The sequence below is a fragment of the Talpa occidentalis genome, unplaced genomic scaffold (genome assembly GCF_014898055.3).
Source record: "Talpa occidentalis isolate TD23 unplaced genomic scaffold, MPIMG_talOcc4v2.1 talOcc4.6, whole genome shotgun sequence".
Classification (NCBI taxonomy): domain Eukaryota; kingdom Metazoa; phylum Chordata; class Mammalia; order Eulipotyphla; family Talpidae; genus Talpa; species Talpa occidentalis.
The window spans coordinates 68,664,880-68,686,654 of NW_023604972.1; the positions used below are offsets into that span (position 1 = coordinate 68,664,880).

A 21,775-nucleotide genomic window follows, 5' to 3' on the forward strand; every position below is an offset into this window, starting at 1 on the left:
ACAGGAGTGAGGTGATACATCATTGTGGTCTAGAATGAGTTAGGAGTTTTCCACCCTTGATGTTTTTGATGAGTTTGATTAGGATAAGTACTAGATCCTCTTTTGAAGGTTAGGTAGAATTCACTGAAGAAGCCATCTGTTCCTGGGCTTTTGTTCTTAGGGAGATGTTTTTCACTCCTTAAATTTTTTTTGTTTGTTATTAGACCATTTAAACTATTTCATTCTGGTTCAGTCTTAGAAAGCTGAAAAATCTAAAAATTTGTTCATTTATTCTAGGTTGTCCAGGCTTTTGCTCCTTTGTATTTCTTCAGCATTTGTTGGAATTTCTCCTCTTTCTTTTTTCTTAAGTTTACTTGTTTATATGTATTACATAATTGCTCATTTCTGTGCAATGTTTGCCTCCTCTTTCATTTCTGATTCTATTTATTTGGGTTTTCACTTCTTTTCTTTTTTTTTTAAAGATTTATTTATTTATTTATTTACTTACTTACTTATTTATTTATTTATTTATTTATTTATTTATTTATACAAGCACTGGGTACAATCAGAAGCGCGGGAGGGTGAGAGAATTCACCAGAGCCAGAGCGGGGAGCAGAATAGACAGACAACCAAAATACACTGCTGAGGGGAGCAGTGGGTGGCAGGAGAGGTCTGCGCGCCATGTGGGACCCTCCTCCGGTGGCCGGGAGCAGCCGGGGATCCAACCCGTGCTGTGGAGGCTGTGGGCAGCTTCGCCACCCAGCGCTCAACCGCTGCGCCACCAGGGAGGCCCCGGTTGTCACTTATTTTCTTAGTAAGCCTTGCTAAGGGCTTGCCAATTTTGTTTGTGGTTTCAAAGAACAGCTTTTGGTTTTACTTACTTATGGACTGGCTTTTTGTTTATTAAATAATTTATATATGCTCTAATTTTTATGATATGTTGTCTACTGATTTTTGCATTCATTTCTACGTCTCTCTCCCTTTCCTTTTCCCTCCCTCTCTCTGCTCTTTTGGCTGTGACCCTATATTCTATGAACTCACCTTGTAGTACTGCTTTTAGAGCGTCCCATAGGATCTGGTGGCTTGTCTCTCCATTTTGCTACTCTACAGATACTTTTTAATTCTTACTTGATTCAGTATTTATTCAGAAGCATTTTGTTTAAAATCTGCATGTTTTGGTTTATTTAAGTATTATTTTTTAGTTAATTTCTAGATTTATACCATTGAACATATACAAAGATGTAAACCTACTTTACCTCAGTAAACATGTCTTTCTATATATATGTTTTAGTTGTATCTTGTTGGTGTTTTTTTTTTCCAATGTATTTCTATTCACCTATGCATTTGGATGGATTATGCTGGTTGTTGTCTCAATTTCTTTTTTTTTTAAAGATTTATTTATTTTTATAAGCACTGGGCACCGTCAGAAGCTCGGGAGGGTGAGAGAATTCACCAGAGCCAGAGTGGGGAACAGAACAGGCAGACTTGACGAAATACACTGCTGAGAGGAGCAGCAGGCACGGCAGGAGAAGTCTGCGCACCATGTGGGACCCTCACCAGCAGCTGGGGATCGAACCGGCACTGCAGAGGCAGTGGGCAGCTTCGCAACCCAGTGCTCAACCGCTGCGCCACCGGGGAGGCCCAAGTTGTCTCAGTTTCTTAATGTTTACTCTTCTAAGTGTCGATGCTCTAGATTTTTGTTTTATGGTTACCATGAGGGCTGCATCAAGCTTTCTGCATCTGAATTAGTCTCTTTTTGTTGTTGAGCTTTATCAGTCCATTATCATTTGACTATACAACTAATGTCCCTCTTTTCTTCTTTTTTAGTGTTTTGTTGTTTTCCATGTTATTCTTGGCACTATTATAAGCTTCTGTGTTACTGTTTATCATCTTTTTGAAGGTAATTTTATGTCTATTTCTTCACATGTAGAAGCAGGGAAAATCTGGTGTGATAAACTTCATAAGATTTTGTGAATGTGGTTTTTTTTTTTTTTTTTAATGGTGTTTGAATGGTAATTTTGCAAGGTGGAGTATTCCTGACTGGGAATTTACTATTTTTAGAATTGTAAATGTTAGTGTATCTATTCTAGTCTCAGGGTTTCTGCTGAGAACTCTGGTGAATTCCTGGCTTAGATGCCTTCATATGTTACTCTATTTCCCACTGCCCCCCCCCCACCTGACCCCAAAAGCCCTTAAAACATTCCTTTATCATTTCCTTTTGATAAGTTCACAATGATGTGTCTTGTGTATGTTGTTCATGTTATAAATTCATATGTTCAGTCAGCTTCCTGGACATCTGTAATTAGCTTTTTCCATAGATTTGGCAATTCTCAGCTATTATATCTTTCAATAAGGTGTCTGCTCCTTTTACTTTCTCTTCAATATCTGTGGTTAACCTTGTGTTTCCTTCTCTAAGGAGTCTGATAGTTCATGTAGAGTTTCTTCATTTTCCTAAATCTGACTTCCATCTCTCATTCCACTTTGTTTTTGGTATATTTTTCACTTTCTATTTCACAGATTCTTTCTTCTGCAAGATTAAGCCTACTTATGATGATTTCTATGATATCTGTTCTTTCATTGTATTCCTCATAATTAGCATCTTTGTTTTTTTAATGACCTCTGTTTCTTTGATGAAGAAATTATTTTGTTTCTGAATATCTTTTCTGATATTCCCAACCTGACTTTCTGTATCATATTGAATTTCTACATGATCATTCTTCTAAATGCCTTGTGTGATATTGAGCTCCTTCAATTCTCTGTCATTGAGTTTGGACTGTGAAATTTTTCTTTCAGCATCTCTATTCTATGTTCACTGAGTTAAGGTTTCTTTTGCACATGCCTGGCCTTCTTTTTTCGCAAGAGGGTGTGTTGTACCTTTTATTTTGGGACCCTTTATGTTTATTTAGGTGGTAGGAGAAGAACATCTGGGCAAGTGGGAATGTGGAATGTAACTGTCTTAAGCACAGTGTGGGGGACATCAAACCTGGGCTGAGAAAACCTTGCTGGTGCTCCTTTTTCCAAACCATACCCAAAGACTGTTTTACAATCCCCACCTTAGAATTGTGAGTCTGTGGTTTTCAGTGGGTTTCTCCTTAGCCTCATAATGCCTCATTCTCCATGGGGCTCTGCTCCTTGTGAATGATGTCACCAGTCATTCTCTCTGGGAGAGCATGCTCTTTTAGCAGAGCAGCATGGTAGTCCATGCTCATTGCAGAGATTACCTGTACCAGCTGTGGAGCAACACAGCATGCCCACACCCTGTATTTTTCTCTGCTAGGAATGGCCACTACCATGGCCACAGCTTCACTCCCTTCTCCCTCCTCCAACATTTAGTGAGTGACCAAGCACTCACCTCAGAGAAAAATGTGCGGGCCAGTCCAGCAACATTGGTGATGAACTGGTGAGATTTGCATGTGAGTTAGTTGATTTCTTGTAGTGCTTAGTGCAGAGGTATATCTATAACAAACAATTCCATGATATCATGGTTCACTCCAAATTTTTCTATACCCTTCTATTTCTACTGTTACCAACTATAGAGTTTAGAATCCTCACCACTACTCTTATTTCTGAAACGACCTGCATGTTTGAGGGTTCCTTGAGACAATCCTCAGTTACAATAATTTGTTAGGGGAACTCACAGAAGTCAGAAAATTCAATTTATCTTGACTATGCTTTCTTACAGTGAAAAGATGCAGACTGAAATCAATCAAGTTAGAGATGCATAAAGTAGAGTCGGGGACAGTTCTGAACACATACCTACACATTGTCCAATTTCATTGGGGTTTTGTGGAGACCATTTACTTCTAGCAATGAAGTATTACAATATATATGGACTATTGTAAACTATGGAAAGTCACCAAGCTTTGGTATTCAGAAATTTTATTGATGTTCTGGGGTGGGACGAGCACAAGGGACCATGGTGATGATTCACAGGTGATGTGGTGGTGGGATATTTATGGGAACTCCACCTGAGGGGAGAAATCAAATACTATACAAAAATTAATAATGTAGGAAAATGAAAAAAATAATAAAAAAGAAAAAATATTAGAGTTCAGTCACATCCGCATGAATGAACTCAGTCACCAGTTTTTCCAGAGGCCAAATTGATACACTATTCTCTAGCTTACAGTAAACACAGATATTAATATTGAACAGGATATTTCAAGGTATAGTAGGTCACATGTAGAATTCAAGGCAAAGGAAAGCCTTCTCTTTAGACATGATTAATTTTTACTCCATTTTCCAAGTCTGAACAAGCATCACTTGGTCTTCATATTAGTGGAATATGATTAAAAGTTTCCTTGTTTCCTTTAAACTTCCTAAATCCTTTTTACAAGAACTAATAAACAACAACAACAAAGAATGGTTAGTTCCCTTCCTTATTTAAAATACTATTATAACTTTTAATTATACTAAGAATAAAATCCAAACTCCATTCCTTGACTTAGAAACAGGGCATGATGATGCAGAGTGTGCCTCCACAGAAATTACACCTGCCTGACACTTTCTTGGCCCATGACCCCAGGTATTATAGTCTATACATTCTGTCCTTTGTTCTAGTTCTTTAAAATAGCAAGTTTTCTCACTCCAAACATTAGAAAAACATCTCTCCAGCAAATTGGATGGTTATATTTATTCATCCATCAGATTGTTCTTGAATACCATGTCCTCATGGAAGTCTTCTCTCTGTCTATAACAATTTTCTTCTCTTAAACGTTGTTGATCATATTACATATTTAAAATACGTGAAGAAAGGTGCTTTGTATGCATTTTCATCAGTATTCTTTTTAATCTAAAGAATTTAAGAGGGTACTTATTCTCATAATACTCATTATGAACTGATATTGTTCTGTTTTATCACTATCTGTTTTTCCCCACTAGAATTGAGTATTCTGAGAGCAGTAACGTTTTTTTTTGTCTTTGCTACATAAAACAGGGTTGACACATAGCATTAATTCAGTAAATATTTGTTAAAGGCTTGGTTGCTGACTGTTGTCTATTGGTTTCTTGCTACTGATTTAGTTCCTTCCATTTTAGGTTGCATATCAAAAACACAATGTTTCAAACTTCATCTTACATTCAAGTTACCTTTTAGTGATATATTTGTTTCTCGGATGTCAAATTTTGTCAATATTGTAAAGGTTATACTGGATCATACTCATTCATATATTCATAGATATTCATAGATCATATTTACTGACCACATTGGTCTTGTGGACTCTAAAAAGCTTCCATGGATTTTCAAACACTAAGATAAAGTACATAGAAAGGATCATAATAATTTATTTTCAAATGGCATGGCTTGTTAGTAAATTTTCAAGATTTATAAAGAATCTTTTGTTGGCTTATCTTTATTATTTCCTAACATGTTATCTGAGATACAATTTCTTTTGTTATATTTAAAGTAACATCTTTGATAGCTGAAATGGTGTCACTCAGAGGAAAACTGAAGACTGCCTATGCTACAAGTTGGTCCCAGGATGAGGAGTTTCATAACAGGCATTCTTCTCAGCAGATGTCTTGCACAGTATTTCTTAATGCATTCTACCTTTTGTGACAGCTGTAACAGATTTTTTCTGTCTTCATGAGATTTTTTTTTTTTGGTCACTGTCAGTCAATTAGATGCAATGGGTTCTCTCTTCAAATAATATTCATAAGCAAATCTTCACTGTCATTTAAAAAAACAGGTGAACAGATCACTTTTAAAATCAATGAAATTTTAAAAACTTTGGAAACTTTGTGTGTGTGTGTGTGTGTGTGTATTTAACAGAGAAAGGGCCATCATTGCCATAATAGTTTAATACCAACATCTAGGTTCAAGATTAGGAGACCTGGATATAAGACGTTTATGCAGATGCTTTTAGTGTGCTTAGACTATTTTATATAAGCTCAATGACAAATTAATAATTGGCTAGTTATATGAAATTTCATAGTTTGGAATATCTTTAATTCATATATGGAGTGATGCCGTTTTTCCATTCTTTTTGTTCAGACTATAAATCTTTATATGGTGAAATGCTAGTAATTTAAAGAACTATGCAGTATTTACATGCTAGGAATCTCAAGCCATACATTATTTCTATTTATTTAATCATCAGAGAAAATATCTGAGGTTAGTAAAATTATTACTCCTAGTTTACTGTCAAGTAAATTGAGGCTCTGAGAGATTGAATGACTTAATAAAGTTATAAAATAGAAAGGTAGAAGCAGTGTATTAGTCCTTGAAATTCATGTTTCCAAATATTTGGAATTGCTTCTAAAATATTCAAACCTCTCAAATTCAGTACAATTTTTACATATTAATTTTATATTTTTACATATTAAGATAAAAATTCTTTTAAATTTAAATCACTAATATTAATAGGAAATATTTGACATAGGACATTATATTTCAAGTAGTTAACATAATGTTTGATTTTTTATATATTGAAAAATGGCAAATAAAATAAGTCTAGTTAACTCCCAAAAGGTTTGTGACTTTTGAAAGTATAGTTTTTAGAATATATCTTGTGGGTTCCAAAAGAAGCCATATTCACACTGGTAATTTAACTCCTGTAGTTTTATAAATAATAAATTAAAATATATGAAGGAAGGTTTATATTCACTTTCATTAATCATTCATTTTAATCTAAAGAATTTAAGAGGGGCCTCCCCTGGTGGCACAGGCAGTTGAGCGCCACGCTGTGAAACTGTCCACAGTCTCTACAGTGCTGGTTCGATACCGGCTGGCGAGGGTCCCACATGGTGCAACAGACCTCTCCTGTCTCTCCCGCTGCTCCTGAATAAATCTTTAAAAAATAAAATAAAGAATTTAAGAGTCTGTACATAAATTTATAAATAAGTTAAAAGCCACAGTAAATTTTGTTTATCATATTTCTCAAAACTTTAATTTTTGAGAGGCATAACTTGAGAATTACTCATTAAATACACCATAATTATTTCTTTACTTACAGTGAATTAAAGTTTAATCTTTATGTTAATGATTTATAAATCAGTGCTTTCACTTTTGCTGTTTTAATTGAATGCTAGCTATAGTTTTACCTTAATATTTTAAGTATTTCTGTATTGCTTCTCAATGAGGGAATATTGACTGATACCTCTTTACATGTATGAAACTGCCCCACCCCCACGACCACAACATACATCGTTCTATAAGTCTATTGGTCACTCCCTTCACTGCTCCTATCCTTCTCTTCCATTTCTTTTCTTTTCTTTTTTTTTAAAGATTTATTTATATTTATTTTTACAAGCACTGGGTACAGTCAGAAGCGCGGGAAGGTGAGAGAATTCACCAGAGACAGAGCAGAGAGCAGAACAGGCAGACTCACGAAATACACTGCTGAGGGGAGCAGCGGGCGGCAGGAGAGGTCTGTGTGCCATGTGGGACCCTCCTCCGGTGGCCGGGGAGCAGCTGGGGATCGAACTGGTGCTGCAGAGGCTGCGGGCAGCTTCACAACCTAGCGCTCAACTGTTGCACCACCGGGAAGGCCCTTCTCTTTCATTTCTCATAACCTCAATTTTACGGACAGACTTTTAGGATTTGTTTTGGTTTGCTCTTGCCAGTTCCTTTTTTATTTTCCTATGTCCCTATGTAAGTGACACCATTTAAAATTTGTCTTTCTCCTTCTGTCTTATTTCACTTATGAGAAACCCTCCTGTTTCATCATGTTGCCAAAATGTCAAGCTTTCATTTATTTTTATAACTAATTTTAGGGCATTCATCTCTGCTTGGGCATATATGTGGTTTCCAAAACTAGACTATTTTAAATCATTATGCAATGAACATAGGAGTGCATATATCCCTTCAATTTAATAGTGTTTGCATGGTCCAACTACTATTGAAAGCTGTATGGAGGTTCCTCAGACTACCAAAAATGGACCTACCATATGACCCAGCAATTCCATTCCTAGGGATCTACCCAAAGGACACAAAACCACTAATTCAAAAGGATTCCTACACTCCTATGTTTATTGCAGCACTATTTATAAGAGGTAAGACTTGGAATCAACTCAAATGCCCAAAATTAGATGGCGGGCTCATGTGGTATATATACACCATGGAGCACTATTGCACAATCAAAAAAGATAAACTAATGCCATTTGCAGCAATATGGATGGAGGTAAAAGAGATTATGCTCAGTGAAATAAGCCAGAAGGAAAAAGAAAAGTATCAGATGGTTTCACTTATAGGAGGAATATAGGGGAACCGTATAAGGAATCAAGGAAAAAAATAAAAACCCAACAAAACAAAACAATAATAAACAGGCAACCGTAAATCAGAGACATTCTACAAGGGAGAAGAAGGAAAGGAATCAAAACGAGCAGTGGGCGCGACGAGATGTCTGCCTTGCCATGTGGGACTCTCACCTGCTGGCTGGGATCAAACTTGGGACAGCTTCACAGAGCAGCACTCAACCACCTGCACCACCAGGGGAGGCCCTAGATGTCTTCTTGGAGAAGGGTCTATTTAGCTCTTCTGTTCATTTTTTATTTGGTCTTTTGTTTTCCTGTTGTTGATTTGTGTATGTTTTTTAGTGATCTTGGATATTAGCCTCTAGTCAGATGTATGATGTGCATATCCGTAGGGTGTCTTTTAGTTTTAATTATAGTTTCTTTCACAGTGCAGAAGCTGTTTAGTTGATGTAGTTTCATTTCCTTATTTTTGCTTTTAGTTTCATTTGCTATTGGAGTTGAGTGTCCAAAAATATTTTGAAATCGCTGTTTTGTCTTTTTTTTTTTGGTCTATGATTTCTTCATGTTTTATGGTTTCAGGTCTTACATCCAAACCTTTAATCCATTTTTGAGTTAACATTTGTGTATGGTGTGAGAAAGTGGTCTAGTTTTATTCTTCTTCATTTAACTCTTCAATTTTCCCAACACCACTTGTTGGAGACTTTGTTTTCTTATACTCTTTGCATATTTGTTGTAGATTTACTGTCCGTGTGAGTGTGAGTTAATGTCTGGGCTCTCAATTCTATTCCATTGCTTTGTTTGTCTATTTTAATTCCATATTATGATGTTTCTATTGCTATATATTTTGTAGTATAGTTAATATCTAGGGATGTGATATCTCCATTCATTTTCTTTGTAGTCAGAATTCTTTTCACTATTGGGTTCTTTGTAGTGACACATAAATTTTAGAAACATTTCTTCCATTACTTTGAATAATGCTATTAAAACTTTGATAGTGATTTTATTGAATATATATATAGTGATTTGTGTGAGATGGCTAATTTAATTTTTTTAATTTTCCAAATCAATGAGTATGATATATCTTTTTATTTCTTTGTGTCTTTTTATTTTTTATTTTTTAAAGATTTATTTATTTATGCATACAAGAAGTGGGGTACAGGCCAGAGGTGTGGGAAGTGAGAGGATTCACCAGAGACAGAGCAGGGAACAGAACAGGCAGATAGACTGAAGTACACTGCTGAGGGGAGCAGTGGGTGAGTCAGGAGAGGTCTGCTGTGCCATGTGGGTAGCTCCCTGGCTGGCTGGGAATCAAACTTGTGCTGCAGACACTGCAGACAGCTTCTTAGCACTGTGCTTAACCCCTTGTGCCACCAGGGAGACCCTGTGTCTTTTTATTAAACAATGTGTTATAGTAGTTACTATACAGGTCTTTTACTTCCTTTGTTTAGTGTATTCCTATGTACTTAATTAATTTTTATGTGATACTAAATTGTATTGTATTGTATTTTTTTATTTATTGCTCTTTTAGGTTTTTCTTTGCCCATAGGATAGCAACAGATTTTTGTAAATGGATTCTGTAGTTTTACTGCTTTATTGTTTAATAGATTTTTTAAGGTTTTAATATTTTATGATTTTCTATGTATATTTGCAAATGTGATAGTTTTCTTGTTTTCCAGTTTGGATTATCTTTTTTTTTTTTTTTAAAGATTTATTTATTTATTTATACAAGCACTGGGTACAGTCAGAAGCACGGGAGGGTAAGAGAATTCATCAGAGCCAGAGCGGGAAGCAGAACAGGCAGACTGACGAAGTACACTGCTGAGGGGAGCAGTGGGCGTGGCAGGAGAGGTCTGCGTGCCATGTGGGACCCTCACTGGCAGCCAGGGATCTAACTGGCACTGTAGAGGCTGCGGGCAGCTTTGCAGCCCAGCGCTCAACCACTGTGCCACTGAGGAGGCCCTATCTTTTTTTTTTCAAGATTTGTTTATTCATGCATACAAGAACCGTGGTACAGGCTAGAGGTGCAGTGGGTGAGAGGATTAACCAAAGACAGAGTGGGGAACACAACAGGCAGATTGACTGACATATACTGCTGAGGGAAACAGTAGGCAAAGACAGAGAGGACTGCTGTGCTATTTGGGTAGTTCCCTGGGTGGCCAGGGATTGAACTTGTGCTGCAATGGCTGCAGATAGCTTCACAGTGCTGTGCTTAACCCTTGTGCCACCGGGGAAGCCCAAGGTTTTGTTTCTGATCTATACAATCACTCTCTGCCTTTTGATTGGTAAGTTAAGTTAATTTACATTTAGAGTGACTATTGATATACGAAGGATTTGCACCTAGCATTTTGTCTCTAGTTTTCTGGGTCTTTATATTTCCATGTTTACTTTTTTTTTTTAATTTTATTTATTTATACAAGAACTGGGGTACAGGCCAGATGCACAGGAGGGTGAGAGGATTCACCAGAGACAGAGTGGGGAACAGAACAGGCAGACTGACGAAATACACTGCTGAGGAGAGCAGCGGGAAAGACAGGAGAGGTCTGCCACATCATGTGGGACCCTTGCTGTCTGGCCGGTATCAAACCGGCACTGCAGAGGCTGCGGACAGCTTCACAGGGCAGCGCTCAACCACCTGTGCCACCAGGGGAGGCCCTCCTTGTTTACTTTTTTATAGTTTTTTCTTTTAAATTTTGATAGTAAAATTCCTTTCAATATTTCTTAAGTGTACTTCTGTTGTTGCAAACACTTCAAAGTCTATTTGTCTTTGAAGGCCTTTAGTTCTTTACATATCTGGAGAGTCTCACAAGATATAGTATTTTGACTTGAAGCTTTTATCTTTAAGTATTTTGACTATGTCAGTCCATTTTCTCTTGATTTGTATTGTTTCATAGGTAAGTATGATGGATGTCTTTATAAGTTTACCTGTTTTCTTCCCCTAAACAACTTAAATATTCTTTCTCTGTCTTGAACTCTTGCTAGTTTCACAGTTATGTATCTTGGTGTAGGCCTCATAACCTTTTGATAACTCCAGTAACTTGTTTATTTAGTTTTGTTCCCAATTTGACAAGTTTTCTTCTATTATTTCTTTGAATAACTAATTATTCCCTTCTCTTGTTGCTTACTGGAATACCCATTATCTTTTTTTTTGTCTTTCTTATTGAAATCAGAAGACTCTTAAAGCATTACAAATTTCCCCCCTCATTTTCTCCTTCTTCTTCCACTTGGGTTTTGTGCTTTACTCCCTTTGTGGTCACTGATTCAATTCTACATTTGATCTGTTCTGCTTTACTAGCATTATTGAGATTATTTAATCTTCTCTGTTGATCTTTTACATCCTACATCGCTGTTTTCCTTTTTCTCATCACTTTGACATTCTGATTTTTTTAATTATAATTTTTATTTGTATTGATGAATCATCGTTTCACATCTTTGCTAGTGTTCTGACAGTTTAGGACTTCCCCCCTCAGATGTAGTCACCATAGCACTCCCACCACCAAAACATCCATAGTGTTCTCTCCTCATCCCTGCTCCCATTTCCTCTTCCCCCTGCTCCTCACTATATGAAAGCCACAGATATTTGTTATTTTCTTATTTGAAACTTTTATTTCTATTTTCTGTATATTAACTTTTTTTCTCAAGTCATTATATTTGTTTTTCTGAATTTTTCTGTTTATTTGTTTAGCTTTTCAGAATTTTAATGTATCACTTATATATTCTTATCTGCATTTTCTACCATCTCTTTATTATGACAATTTAAACTCCCTATCTGATAGGAAGCCAAACTCTCCCATGTTTTTATAGTTAGATTCTGGACAATTGTTCTCCTCTTAGATTACCCCAGGACTAGTCCTGGAGTGTTGGGTTGGGTTACTCCTGCTCCAGTACACAGTTCCCAACAGTCAAATGTACATTTTTCCATACTATTCAACTCTCCCTTCCTGGAGCCATTGACAAAGTGGCAGTGTTGTAGTTTTTAAAGCATCTTCTCTAACACAGATGACAGTCTCCAGTCTTTTTATCACCTTCATCATATTTAATGAAGCATAAATCTCCTCTTTTTGCTATAATCTATGCTGTTTTATGATATCCAAGTCGTATTCTTGTTTCACCCTAAGTCACAGCACTCTTTAGGTGTAGTTTTGCTCTATTTAACTTTCAGATGACCATCCCAGGAGTGAATTGAGGAAACTCTTCTGACACCATCTTTGTCCAGTCTATACAAGACATAATTTTACTAAAACCCAAAGACACTGAAAATTAGATTCTTCATCCCAACATGTCATGTTTTCCAAGTAATATTTCTTTTCTCATCAAACTGGCCTTCTATATAATCCCATTTCTGTAAGTGATTTCATTATTATTTCAATTTTCTGAGCTTTAAAAATATACTTCTTTCCCTTTCCTTCTTTTTCTCTCATCTATAAATAAAAAGACATAACTGTCTCCATATTGTTTTAGGTTTATCCTTTACTGCAATCTCCTATTGCTCATTACCATAGAATTAGATTATCCTCATAAACTCCTGTATTTTTCCCAATTTATTGCTTGAATAGTTATACCATTTCATTGAACAGAAAAAATGAACATTTAATCATTTATTTGCTCAAACATATGTCATTTAATCATATCCCATTTCTTTTTAGTTACTTTAATTTATCATTTCTAGTATGAACTCTCTACCTTAGTTCAATTTGAGAATCTCACTATCATCCTTTCCCTTCTCTCTTCTTATAGCTACATTTTGGGAGTACTATTCCTCATCCAAATGTCCTAATTTACTTAGAACTTGTTTCTCAGGTCATTATATTTGTTTTTCTGAATTTTTCTGTTTATTTGTTTAGCTTTTCAGAATTCTAATGTATCACTTATATATGCTTATCTGCTTATCTGTTTTTTTCTGTGTTCTGACAAAATCCTTATCCCCAAATAAGATGTTAGTCACCATGGGTTTGCAATGAATATTTTACAGTTACAGTAGTCATATTAAGTTTACTATAACATAAGTCTACTCACATAGGGAAACTCTAACTTTAGTTCCCCACTCTATCATGGTTTTGCATATTTATATTGTGTGTTTCCATGAATAAATCTCTGTGGTTATATTTATTCATACTGCTTTTATCTTTAAATTTATATACTAGTCTAAAGAATAATTTGCATGTCACTATTATGCTATCTTGTTTATCTCTATATTTATTTTTAACATAACAACATAATATAGAGAGACATCATATGCATTCATAGAAAGAGTGAAGCGCTCTTAAGTTTGGAAGCTGCACATATGACTTTCCAATCCCATTTAAAAACATGTACATACTTTCTCTTTTGTCCTCTCTTTCTATTTTCTTCTTTTCTATAACAAAATAGAAGGTAGTAATTAGAATGAAGTATTTTCTGATGGAAAAGCTCTGCTGCATAGGGTAATATTAGACCCAGCTTCATCTGGCTTTATTGATGCTGCCCATTCTAGTTATGTTCTTTGATTCTAAATAAGATCTACATAGTTTGATTATAATGAGACTAGAATAAAAGCATATATTAGGTACTCCAAAGTATTCTACAATTATTATTATGGATTATTAAAAATAGTTTGATTAGGAAATATTGAGAATTGTGACTTTTCAGATGGTGCTTCTCTCTTCATTCAAGAAGGACATTGTTGAGTTGTACTGTCTCATATAATATGACCAGAATTTTGGGGAAAATACAACATTGAATTTCTTTGGATTTAAAATCCTCCCATCTTCCTTTGTGAATCCTCTGTTCCTTTTGCTTTTATTTCCCTCACATATAGAAAATACCCTCATGTTGCTCCTTGGTTAACTTAAGTTCATATCACATTGATACTTGTATTATTACATTCTTAAAATTTGTTCTATTACTATATAGACTAGAATTTGTTTTTCCTAAATAGTATTTTATGGCAAAATATCTGAACTTGGTAAGAAAAAATTAAAAGAACAAGGAAAAAGAAACTTCTTCCTTATTTGTGTAAGTGTAATGCATATTTTAAAAGTTGAATTTTTAATTGCTATTTTGTATGTAATTTTTAAGAATACTCTTAGACTTTTTATTATCTTTTCTGGATATATTACTTTTTTCTCTATATATCAATTGATTTATGTCTCTGTTATTAAAAAATCTTCCAGTCTATAATTATGTCAATATTTTGGTCTGATTTCCACATCATTATAAAGTTGTCTTTTTGGTCTAATGCCATGTTTCACAGTTTGTTCATTGCTATAATAACTGGTGATTTTTTTCTTATTTCTCTGATTTATTACAAATAATTCATTATGGTGGCCTGAATGTTCATATTGCCTTGAGCAAATTCCTTTTATTTGAATTCCAAGAATTTTTATTTTCAGTGCATAGTTAAAATTTTCCTGTTTCAATTTTAAATTTATAAAGTATGATATTACTTATGCACAGTTCATCTTTTCCTATAGCTAGACATTTTAAAATTATTTGTGGATTTTTTTAAATTAAAATAGTAAGAGCAGTGAAAGGTAAAAAAAATTCCAAATCTTCGATTTTCAGACTTAGAGTTTTATTAAAATCAGGTTTCTTCTTTTTCACAAAGCCATACATTGGTTGTACAGATGGTTGTATGAAAAATGTCAAATTAAATATTTTCCTAACATGCATTTATTTTTAAACAGGTGATCAAGTGATATGGACTGGATACTATGGCTTAGTATATAACATGACAAAAATGTTATGGGAACTTAAGGGAGATGAAGAACAGGATGGACTTAGAAATAAAATATGGCAAACATTTCAAAAAATAAAGAATAATGATAAAGATGGGGTAATCCAAAGTGCAATAAATATAGCTCAGGTAAGATTAAAAAACTAAACAATACATACTTAAGTTAAGGATGCATGTTTTTCCTTTCCCTCAAAGGAAAAAAGGAATGTCTATATACATTATCAGTGACATAGTTGAGAACTCAATTTTTAAATATTAAAATTGGCCAATTTTTAGTTAAAGATAAGAGGGTTGGCACTCTTTTGAATAAACAGTTTCAAGAATGGAGTTGATAAACTGTTTTTTTCCCATGTACAATTTTTTTTTTAATTGAGATAGCATTGGTTTACAACTCTGTATGTGATTCAGAGGCATAGGAAAATGTCAGCATGTCATTTCTTTCAAGCATTTGTCATGATAAATTCTAAACTATGTTTCCAAGAAAAAAGGAATGGAGATGTTTGTCGGAATATTAATTGTTCTGTTTGGGCTTGTGCTTTTGAAAGATATATTTAAGTATGCTGACAATGTTTTCAGGTTTCTCAGGTGACTCTGGGTCTTTTCCTAATTATCCAGATTTCTCATTAGTAGCAAATTGACTTTTCTCTAGTATCTTAATTTGGATAATAAATTTTTTAGTTATTTAAATTTTTCTTAAATTTTCATTCTTAAATCTGGACTCATTAATACTAGGTATTTTTGATTAATGTAGAAAATGTATTTTATGATTTCTTGGCTTTGCTCGTTTTATTATAATCACTATATAAATTGCTTGGAATTCAAAGAAAATCAGTATGGAGTTAGCTATCTAGTCCTCATAAAATACAAATATGATTTTTCAGTGATGTTTTATCCATATAATATCCTATTATGTCTCAAAACGTCTATCATACATTTCTTTCTTTCTTATTTTTAGTCATATTGACCTGCTTGTTATCATAAAATTGACTTTCTTTTCTGTCGTTAAAAGTTTCTGTTCTTCCTAGCTTTCATATAGGCAAGTATTCTAACCTTCCTCATGGCCTATCTTCCAAAAATAATTACAGGTATGAATTAATGTTGACCAAAAAAATAACCAATAATAAATTCACATTGCTTAGTCAATGGTCAAAACATATGGGATCATTATTGGCAATGGAGTATATATTTTCTAGATTCTTAGTAAAATTAAAAAAATCTAACTTTTGCTTTATTTTGGATATGAAGAGAACTTGTGTTCCCTTTACAATTTTTTATTGAAATAAACCTTGCAATTATAAAATATTGTATAGGTTTCAGACTGTGTCATCATATTTTTTAAAGATTTATTGATTTATGCATATAAGAGCTGGGGTGCCAGCCAGAGGCACAGGGGCATGAGAAGATTCACCAGAGATGGAGTGGGGAGCAGAACAGGCAGGTCTACTGAAATACACTGCTGAGGGGGGGCAGTGGGCAAGACAGGAGAAGTCTGCTGCGCCCATTGTGTTACCTCCTTGGTGGGGGATAGAACTATGCTGTAGTAGCTGCGTATAGCTTCATAGTGCTGCGCCTTAACCCCTTGTGCCTCCAGGGAGGCCTCTCAGAGTGTATCACTATAAATCAGCATCTGTTTATAATGCATTCTGCTCACCATTAAAAGTCCAATTCCATCATTTACCATACAACCTTATTTATGCACCCCCCTCTGCCTTCCCTTCTGGTAATTACTGATTTGCTTTAATTAATTCCAGCCCTTTTGATCGTAAGTCTGATTTGGAGTAATGATCGTTATGAGGGACTATTAAAAAACAGTTTATCATTTTGTCTAAATTTCAACTTTTTTTTTTCATAAAAAAAGACAAACAGGGATCTGTCTGCTTGAACTACATTACTTTGGACTTCATGAACTTACTTTTATGGAATAGTGCTTTAGTTTTGTCCTTGGCTTTTGGATTGAGAAGACAAAAGGAAAACAAAGAAAATTTTTGTATCTATTGTGGTTATGACCAATATATCACCCAATATCTCCTTTGTAGGGATTTAGGAAATAAATTCTTCTTAGTTTTATGTACTCTCTGAACCTTATTGATTTTGTATAAGTTGCTCACTGAAGCTTAAAAAAATGAGCATTGATTTTTTAGTGCAATTTCTTCCTTATAGGGATAGTGAACAAGGCATATTCATTTCACTTGGTCTTTTTCTCTTTCTTTGTGTTTGCATGATTCTTTCAGTTCTTTATACTGTCATACTGTGAGATTTTGTATCTATTTTTATATTGCGTTTCACATCTCAAATAGATTATATTGAACTTAATAAATATGCCAACTCAAATTTGCCATTTCTATAATTAGAATTCTATTTACATGACTGTTTTCAGGGCCAATCATTTGGTGCAAGATAGTCTTCTTTCTCTAAAATTTTAATAAATATCTATGCATAATTACATTTGAAATTCATAAGTCAGTTAATCAGGCATAGCAAATATTTTTTAGATGGTAGTTCAAACAAATTCCTTACTGCTCAAGCAGTCAGCCTTGAGAATAAAAGAATAAAGAAAAGTATAACTACTGAATGTGCTAATTAGTTTTCAATGCGTAGTGAAGAGACTTCTAAAAAATGCTCTCATTCATTTTAATAGTAAATGTGTGGGAAAGGCAATTTTTCCTCAGAGAAAAATTTAGATTAGAGATTTCTAAAAGCATTTATATTAATTTAAGCATAGCATATATTTAACATAATAAATAAGTTTAATTTGCATTAGATTGAGTAACTGAAAGATACAGTTCATTTGACTGGTTTTATGTAAAGGTCTATCTAGGGATATAAGACTTTTGGGTTATTAAAATAAAATATATGATTTATAGATATAAATGCTAAAGTATTTAGCTGGTGACTTTGAATTATTACCTAATTTGAGTTTCCTTACTGAATATCAAGATACTATATATTAAGATACTAAGACCTATTTATATCTGATATTAAAATATATCTATATTATATATATATAATCACTATATATATAGGGGGAGAGAGAGAGAGAGAGAGAGAGAGAGAGAGAAAGAGAGAGAGAGTGCTTACTAAGTCTATTTTGCCACACTAGATTCTATGGTAGAGGTAAGAAATGCAAGGAAGTTAAAAAAGTGACTTTTATACAATATATTTTACTTTCTTTTTCCAGCAGACATATTTCCTAGGAATTGATAAGGAACAATGCAAATGAAATATATGTAGCTAGCTCCCTCAAAGTTCATGGTATATAATGGGAGTTCAGATAAATGTTTGGTCTTTAATTTTTTCATTTATTAATGAAGAATAAGTAATTGTCACTTTAGTATTTTTGCTGTCAACTTAAATGATGATTTTAAATGATTCAAGTGGGAAGAGTAAATAGAGCACCTTTTAGATAAGGAAATGTCATGAAAAAGCAGAAATAAGAACTCTGTGTGAGAAAGCCGTTTGTTGACTTACCTAGTTCGGAAAAACGTTTGGCTTGAACAGTGGGAATTAAATTAGAAAAGTGTGTTTTGGTTCTCAAGATAAGTTCTTAAAAATGTAGAGATAGTTTCACAAAAATAGACATGCTAAATACAAAATTAGTTTGGGTAGAAATTTTTTTTTTCCCTTCTAAGTTGTATCATCTAACTTGCAGGTGTTCACCTTTGAAAATCAACCTGTGTATATACTCCACTGCTAAAAGTCCGTCTATACTGTAGTGTATCATTGTCTCCTTTGTCCGTATTTATCCACCTCCTTCCCATTTCCTTTCTTGTGGCTGCTATTCGGTTTTATAGTACAAAGGCTTCTTTCTGTTTTATTTATTTCACCTGTTTGTTTATTCTACGTACATAAAAGAGAAATCTGGTGTTTGTCTTTCTCAGTAAGCAAAATTTCCTCTAGGTCCAGTGAGAGAATTCACCAGAGTCAGAGCAGGGAACAGAACAGGCAGACTGATGAAATACACTGCTGAGGGGGGCAGTGTGTGGGGCAGGAGAGGTCTGTCGTGCTATGTGGGACCCTCGCCTGTGGCTGGGGATCGAACCGGCTCTGCAGAGGCTGTGGGCAGCTTCGCAGCCCAGCATTCAACCGCTGCACCACCAGGGGAGGCCCTATACACTATATTTTCTTTAACCACTTGGCAATTAAAGAAACAACTCAGATTGCCTCCAGAACTTGACTATTGTAAATATGCTACAATAAACCTTAAGGTGACAGTATCACTTTGGATTGGTATTTTTGTGTTTTTTTGGTAAATGCCAAAAATTGAAATAACTGAATCATGTGGTAATTCTATTTTTAATTTTTAAGAATTTCATATTGGCTTCCATAATGCCTACAGCGTTTTACATCCTTCTAACAGTGTTAAGGGATTCCTTCTCTCCACACCCTCTCCAACGCTTGTTTATTTTTGTCTTTCAGACAATAGTCATTCAGTCATTTTTCCAGACATGAAATGATATCTTATTGTTGTTTTGAGTTGTGTTTCTCTAAAATAAGAGATGCTGTATATATTTTCATGTGCCCACTGACCATCCATATGTCTTCTTTGGTCTATATTCATATCTTCTGCCCATTTTAATCAGTTTTTTAAAAAAATAAGTTTTAGGAGTTCTTTGTGTATTTTGGATAGTAAGCCCTGTAGTACATAAAATGTACAAATATATATATTTTTTATTCCATAGACTGTCCTTTCATTTTGATGCAAGTTTCTTCCTGTGTACAGAAGCTTTTTAATTTGATGTAGACCCATTTTTCTTTTTGTTTACCTTGCCTTTGGAGTTGAGTCCCCAAACTTATTTCTAAGGCTGATGTCAAGAATCATACCACCTTTGCTTTCTTCTATGTATTTTATACTTTTGTGTCTCATATCTAAGTCTCGCTCCGTTTCAAATTAATACATAATGCATGTGGCTATCCAGATTTCCCAGTGCCATTTATTGAAGACTTTTCATACTTCATTTCGATCTCTTGACTTCCTTGTCATAAATTGTGCATATGGTTGTATTTTCATTTCTGGGCTCTCAATTCTTTTCCACTGAACCTATGTATCTATTTTTTACTACAAAACCAAGCTTTTTTTTTTTTTTAAAGATTTATTTATTTATGCATACAAGAACTGGGTTACAGGCCAGAGGTGCAGAGGGTGAGAGGATTCACCAGAGACAGAGTGAGGAACAGAACAGGCAGACTGAAAGACACTGCTGAGGGGAGCGGCAAGTGAGTCAGGGAAGATCTGTTGTACCATGTGTGTTGCTCCTTGGCTGGCCAGGGATCGAACACATGCTGCAGTGGCTGCTGATAGTTTCGTAGGTTGTGTCTTAACCCCTTGCACCAACAGGGAGGCCCCCAAACCAAACTTTTTTTTTAAATGATTTATTTATTTTTATACAAGAACCTGGTACAGGTCAGATGCGCAGGAGGGTGAGAGGATTCACCAGAGACAGAGTGGGGAACAGAACAGGCAGACTGACAAAATACACTGCTGAGGGGAGCAGCGCACGAGACAGGAGAGTTCTGCTGCACCAAGTGGGATTCTCACAGGCCGGCTGGGATCAAACCCGAGCTGCAGAGGATGTGGACAGCTTCACAGAGTGGCGCTCAACTTCCTGCACCACCAGGGAGGCCCCAAAACCAAACTGTTTTAATTACTATCAGTTTCTAGTGCTGTTGATACTTCCATTTCTATTCTTTCTTCTCAGTAGTATATTTATTATGCTGGTCTTTTGTTAATCCAAGTAAATCTCATGATTCTTTGTTCTATTTCTGTGAAGAATTCCACAGGGATTTGATAGACATTGCATTGAATCTGTGTATAGCTTTAGATAATACAGCCATTTCAATAATTCTAATTCTTCCAATCCATCAGGACATGGTATCTTTCCATTTCTTTGTGCTATGTCTTTTTTTTTTAACTATATCTCATTTTTTGGTATATACTTTTTCACTTCTTTAGTTAAGCCTATCCCGAAGTATTATTTATTTATTTATTTTATTTATTTTTTTTAAAGATTTATTTATTTATACAAGCACTGGGTACAGTCAGAAGCGTGGGAGGGTAAGAGAACTCACCAGAGCCAGAGCGGGGAGCAGAGCAGGCAGAAGGACCCAAGTACACCGCTGAGGGGAGCAGCGGGCGGCAGGAGAGGTCTGCGTGCCATGTGGAACCCTTGCCCAACGGCCAGGGATTGAACCGGCGCTGCAGAGGCCACGGGCAGCTTTGCAGCCCAGCGCTCAACCGCTGCGCCACCAGGGGAGGCCCCGAAGTATTTATTTTTTTTAGAGATTTATTTATTTATGCATACAAGAGCTGGGGTGCAGTCCAGAGATGCGGGGGGGGGGGGTAAGAGGATTCACCAGAGACAGAGCAGGGAACAGAACAGGCAGATTGACCGAAGTACAACTGCTGAGGGGAGCAGCGGACAAAACAGGAGAGGTCTGCTGCACCATGTGGGTAACTCTCTGGCAGGGATCAAACTGGTGCTGCAAATGCTGTGGATTGCTTCATAGTGGGTTGCTTAACCCCTTGATCCACCAGGGAGGCCCCTATTTAATAATTTTTGAAGTGTTTGTAAATGGGTTTGTTTACCTGATTTCTGTTTCTACTAGTTCATTATTTTGTATATAGAAAAGCAAAAAAAAAAAATTTGTATATGAGTTTTGTAGCCTGCTACTTTATTGTATTTTTTTTTTTTATTTCGAATACCTTTTTACTGGAGTGTGAGGGATTTTCTTTCATTTGCAAATAGTGATATGTTTACTTCCTAAATTCCAATTTGGGTATCTTTTTCAAATCTTTTTCTTATCTCATTGTTCTTGCTAGTGCTTCCAACATTTTATTAAGTAGTAGTGGTAAGAGTGAACATCCCTGTCTTGCACCTGATCTTAGAGTTAAAA

General features: G+C 35.1%; 1 protein-coding gene across 8 annotated transcripts in view; it reads left to right on the top strand.

The window, feature by feature from the left end:
* The window catches only part of TMEM232 (transmembrane protein 232), a 249,512-nt gene that overhangs the window by 103,228 nt on the left and 124,509 nt on the right, over positions 1 to 21,775 (top strand). For all 8 annotated transcript variants that reach the window (XR_008549210.1, XM_054688079.1, XM_037530317.2 and 5 more), the window contains one exon: positions 14,835 to 15,013. Coding sequence is in view for 7 of the 8 variants with exons in the window: in XM_054688079.1 (XP_054544054.1) it covers positions 14,835 to 15,013 (179 nt within the window). In the remaining variant the exon portion in view is untranslated. The remainder of the gene's footprint in view (positions 1 to 14,834; positions 15,014 to 21,775) is intronic.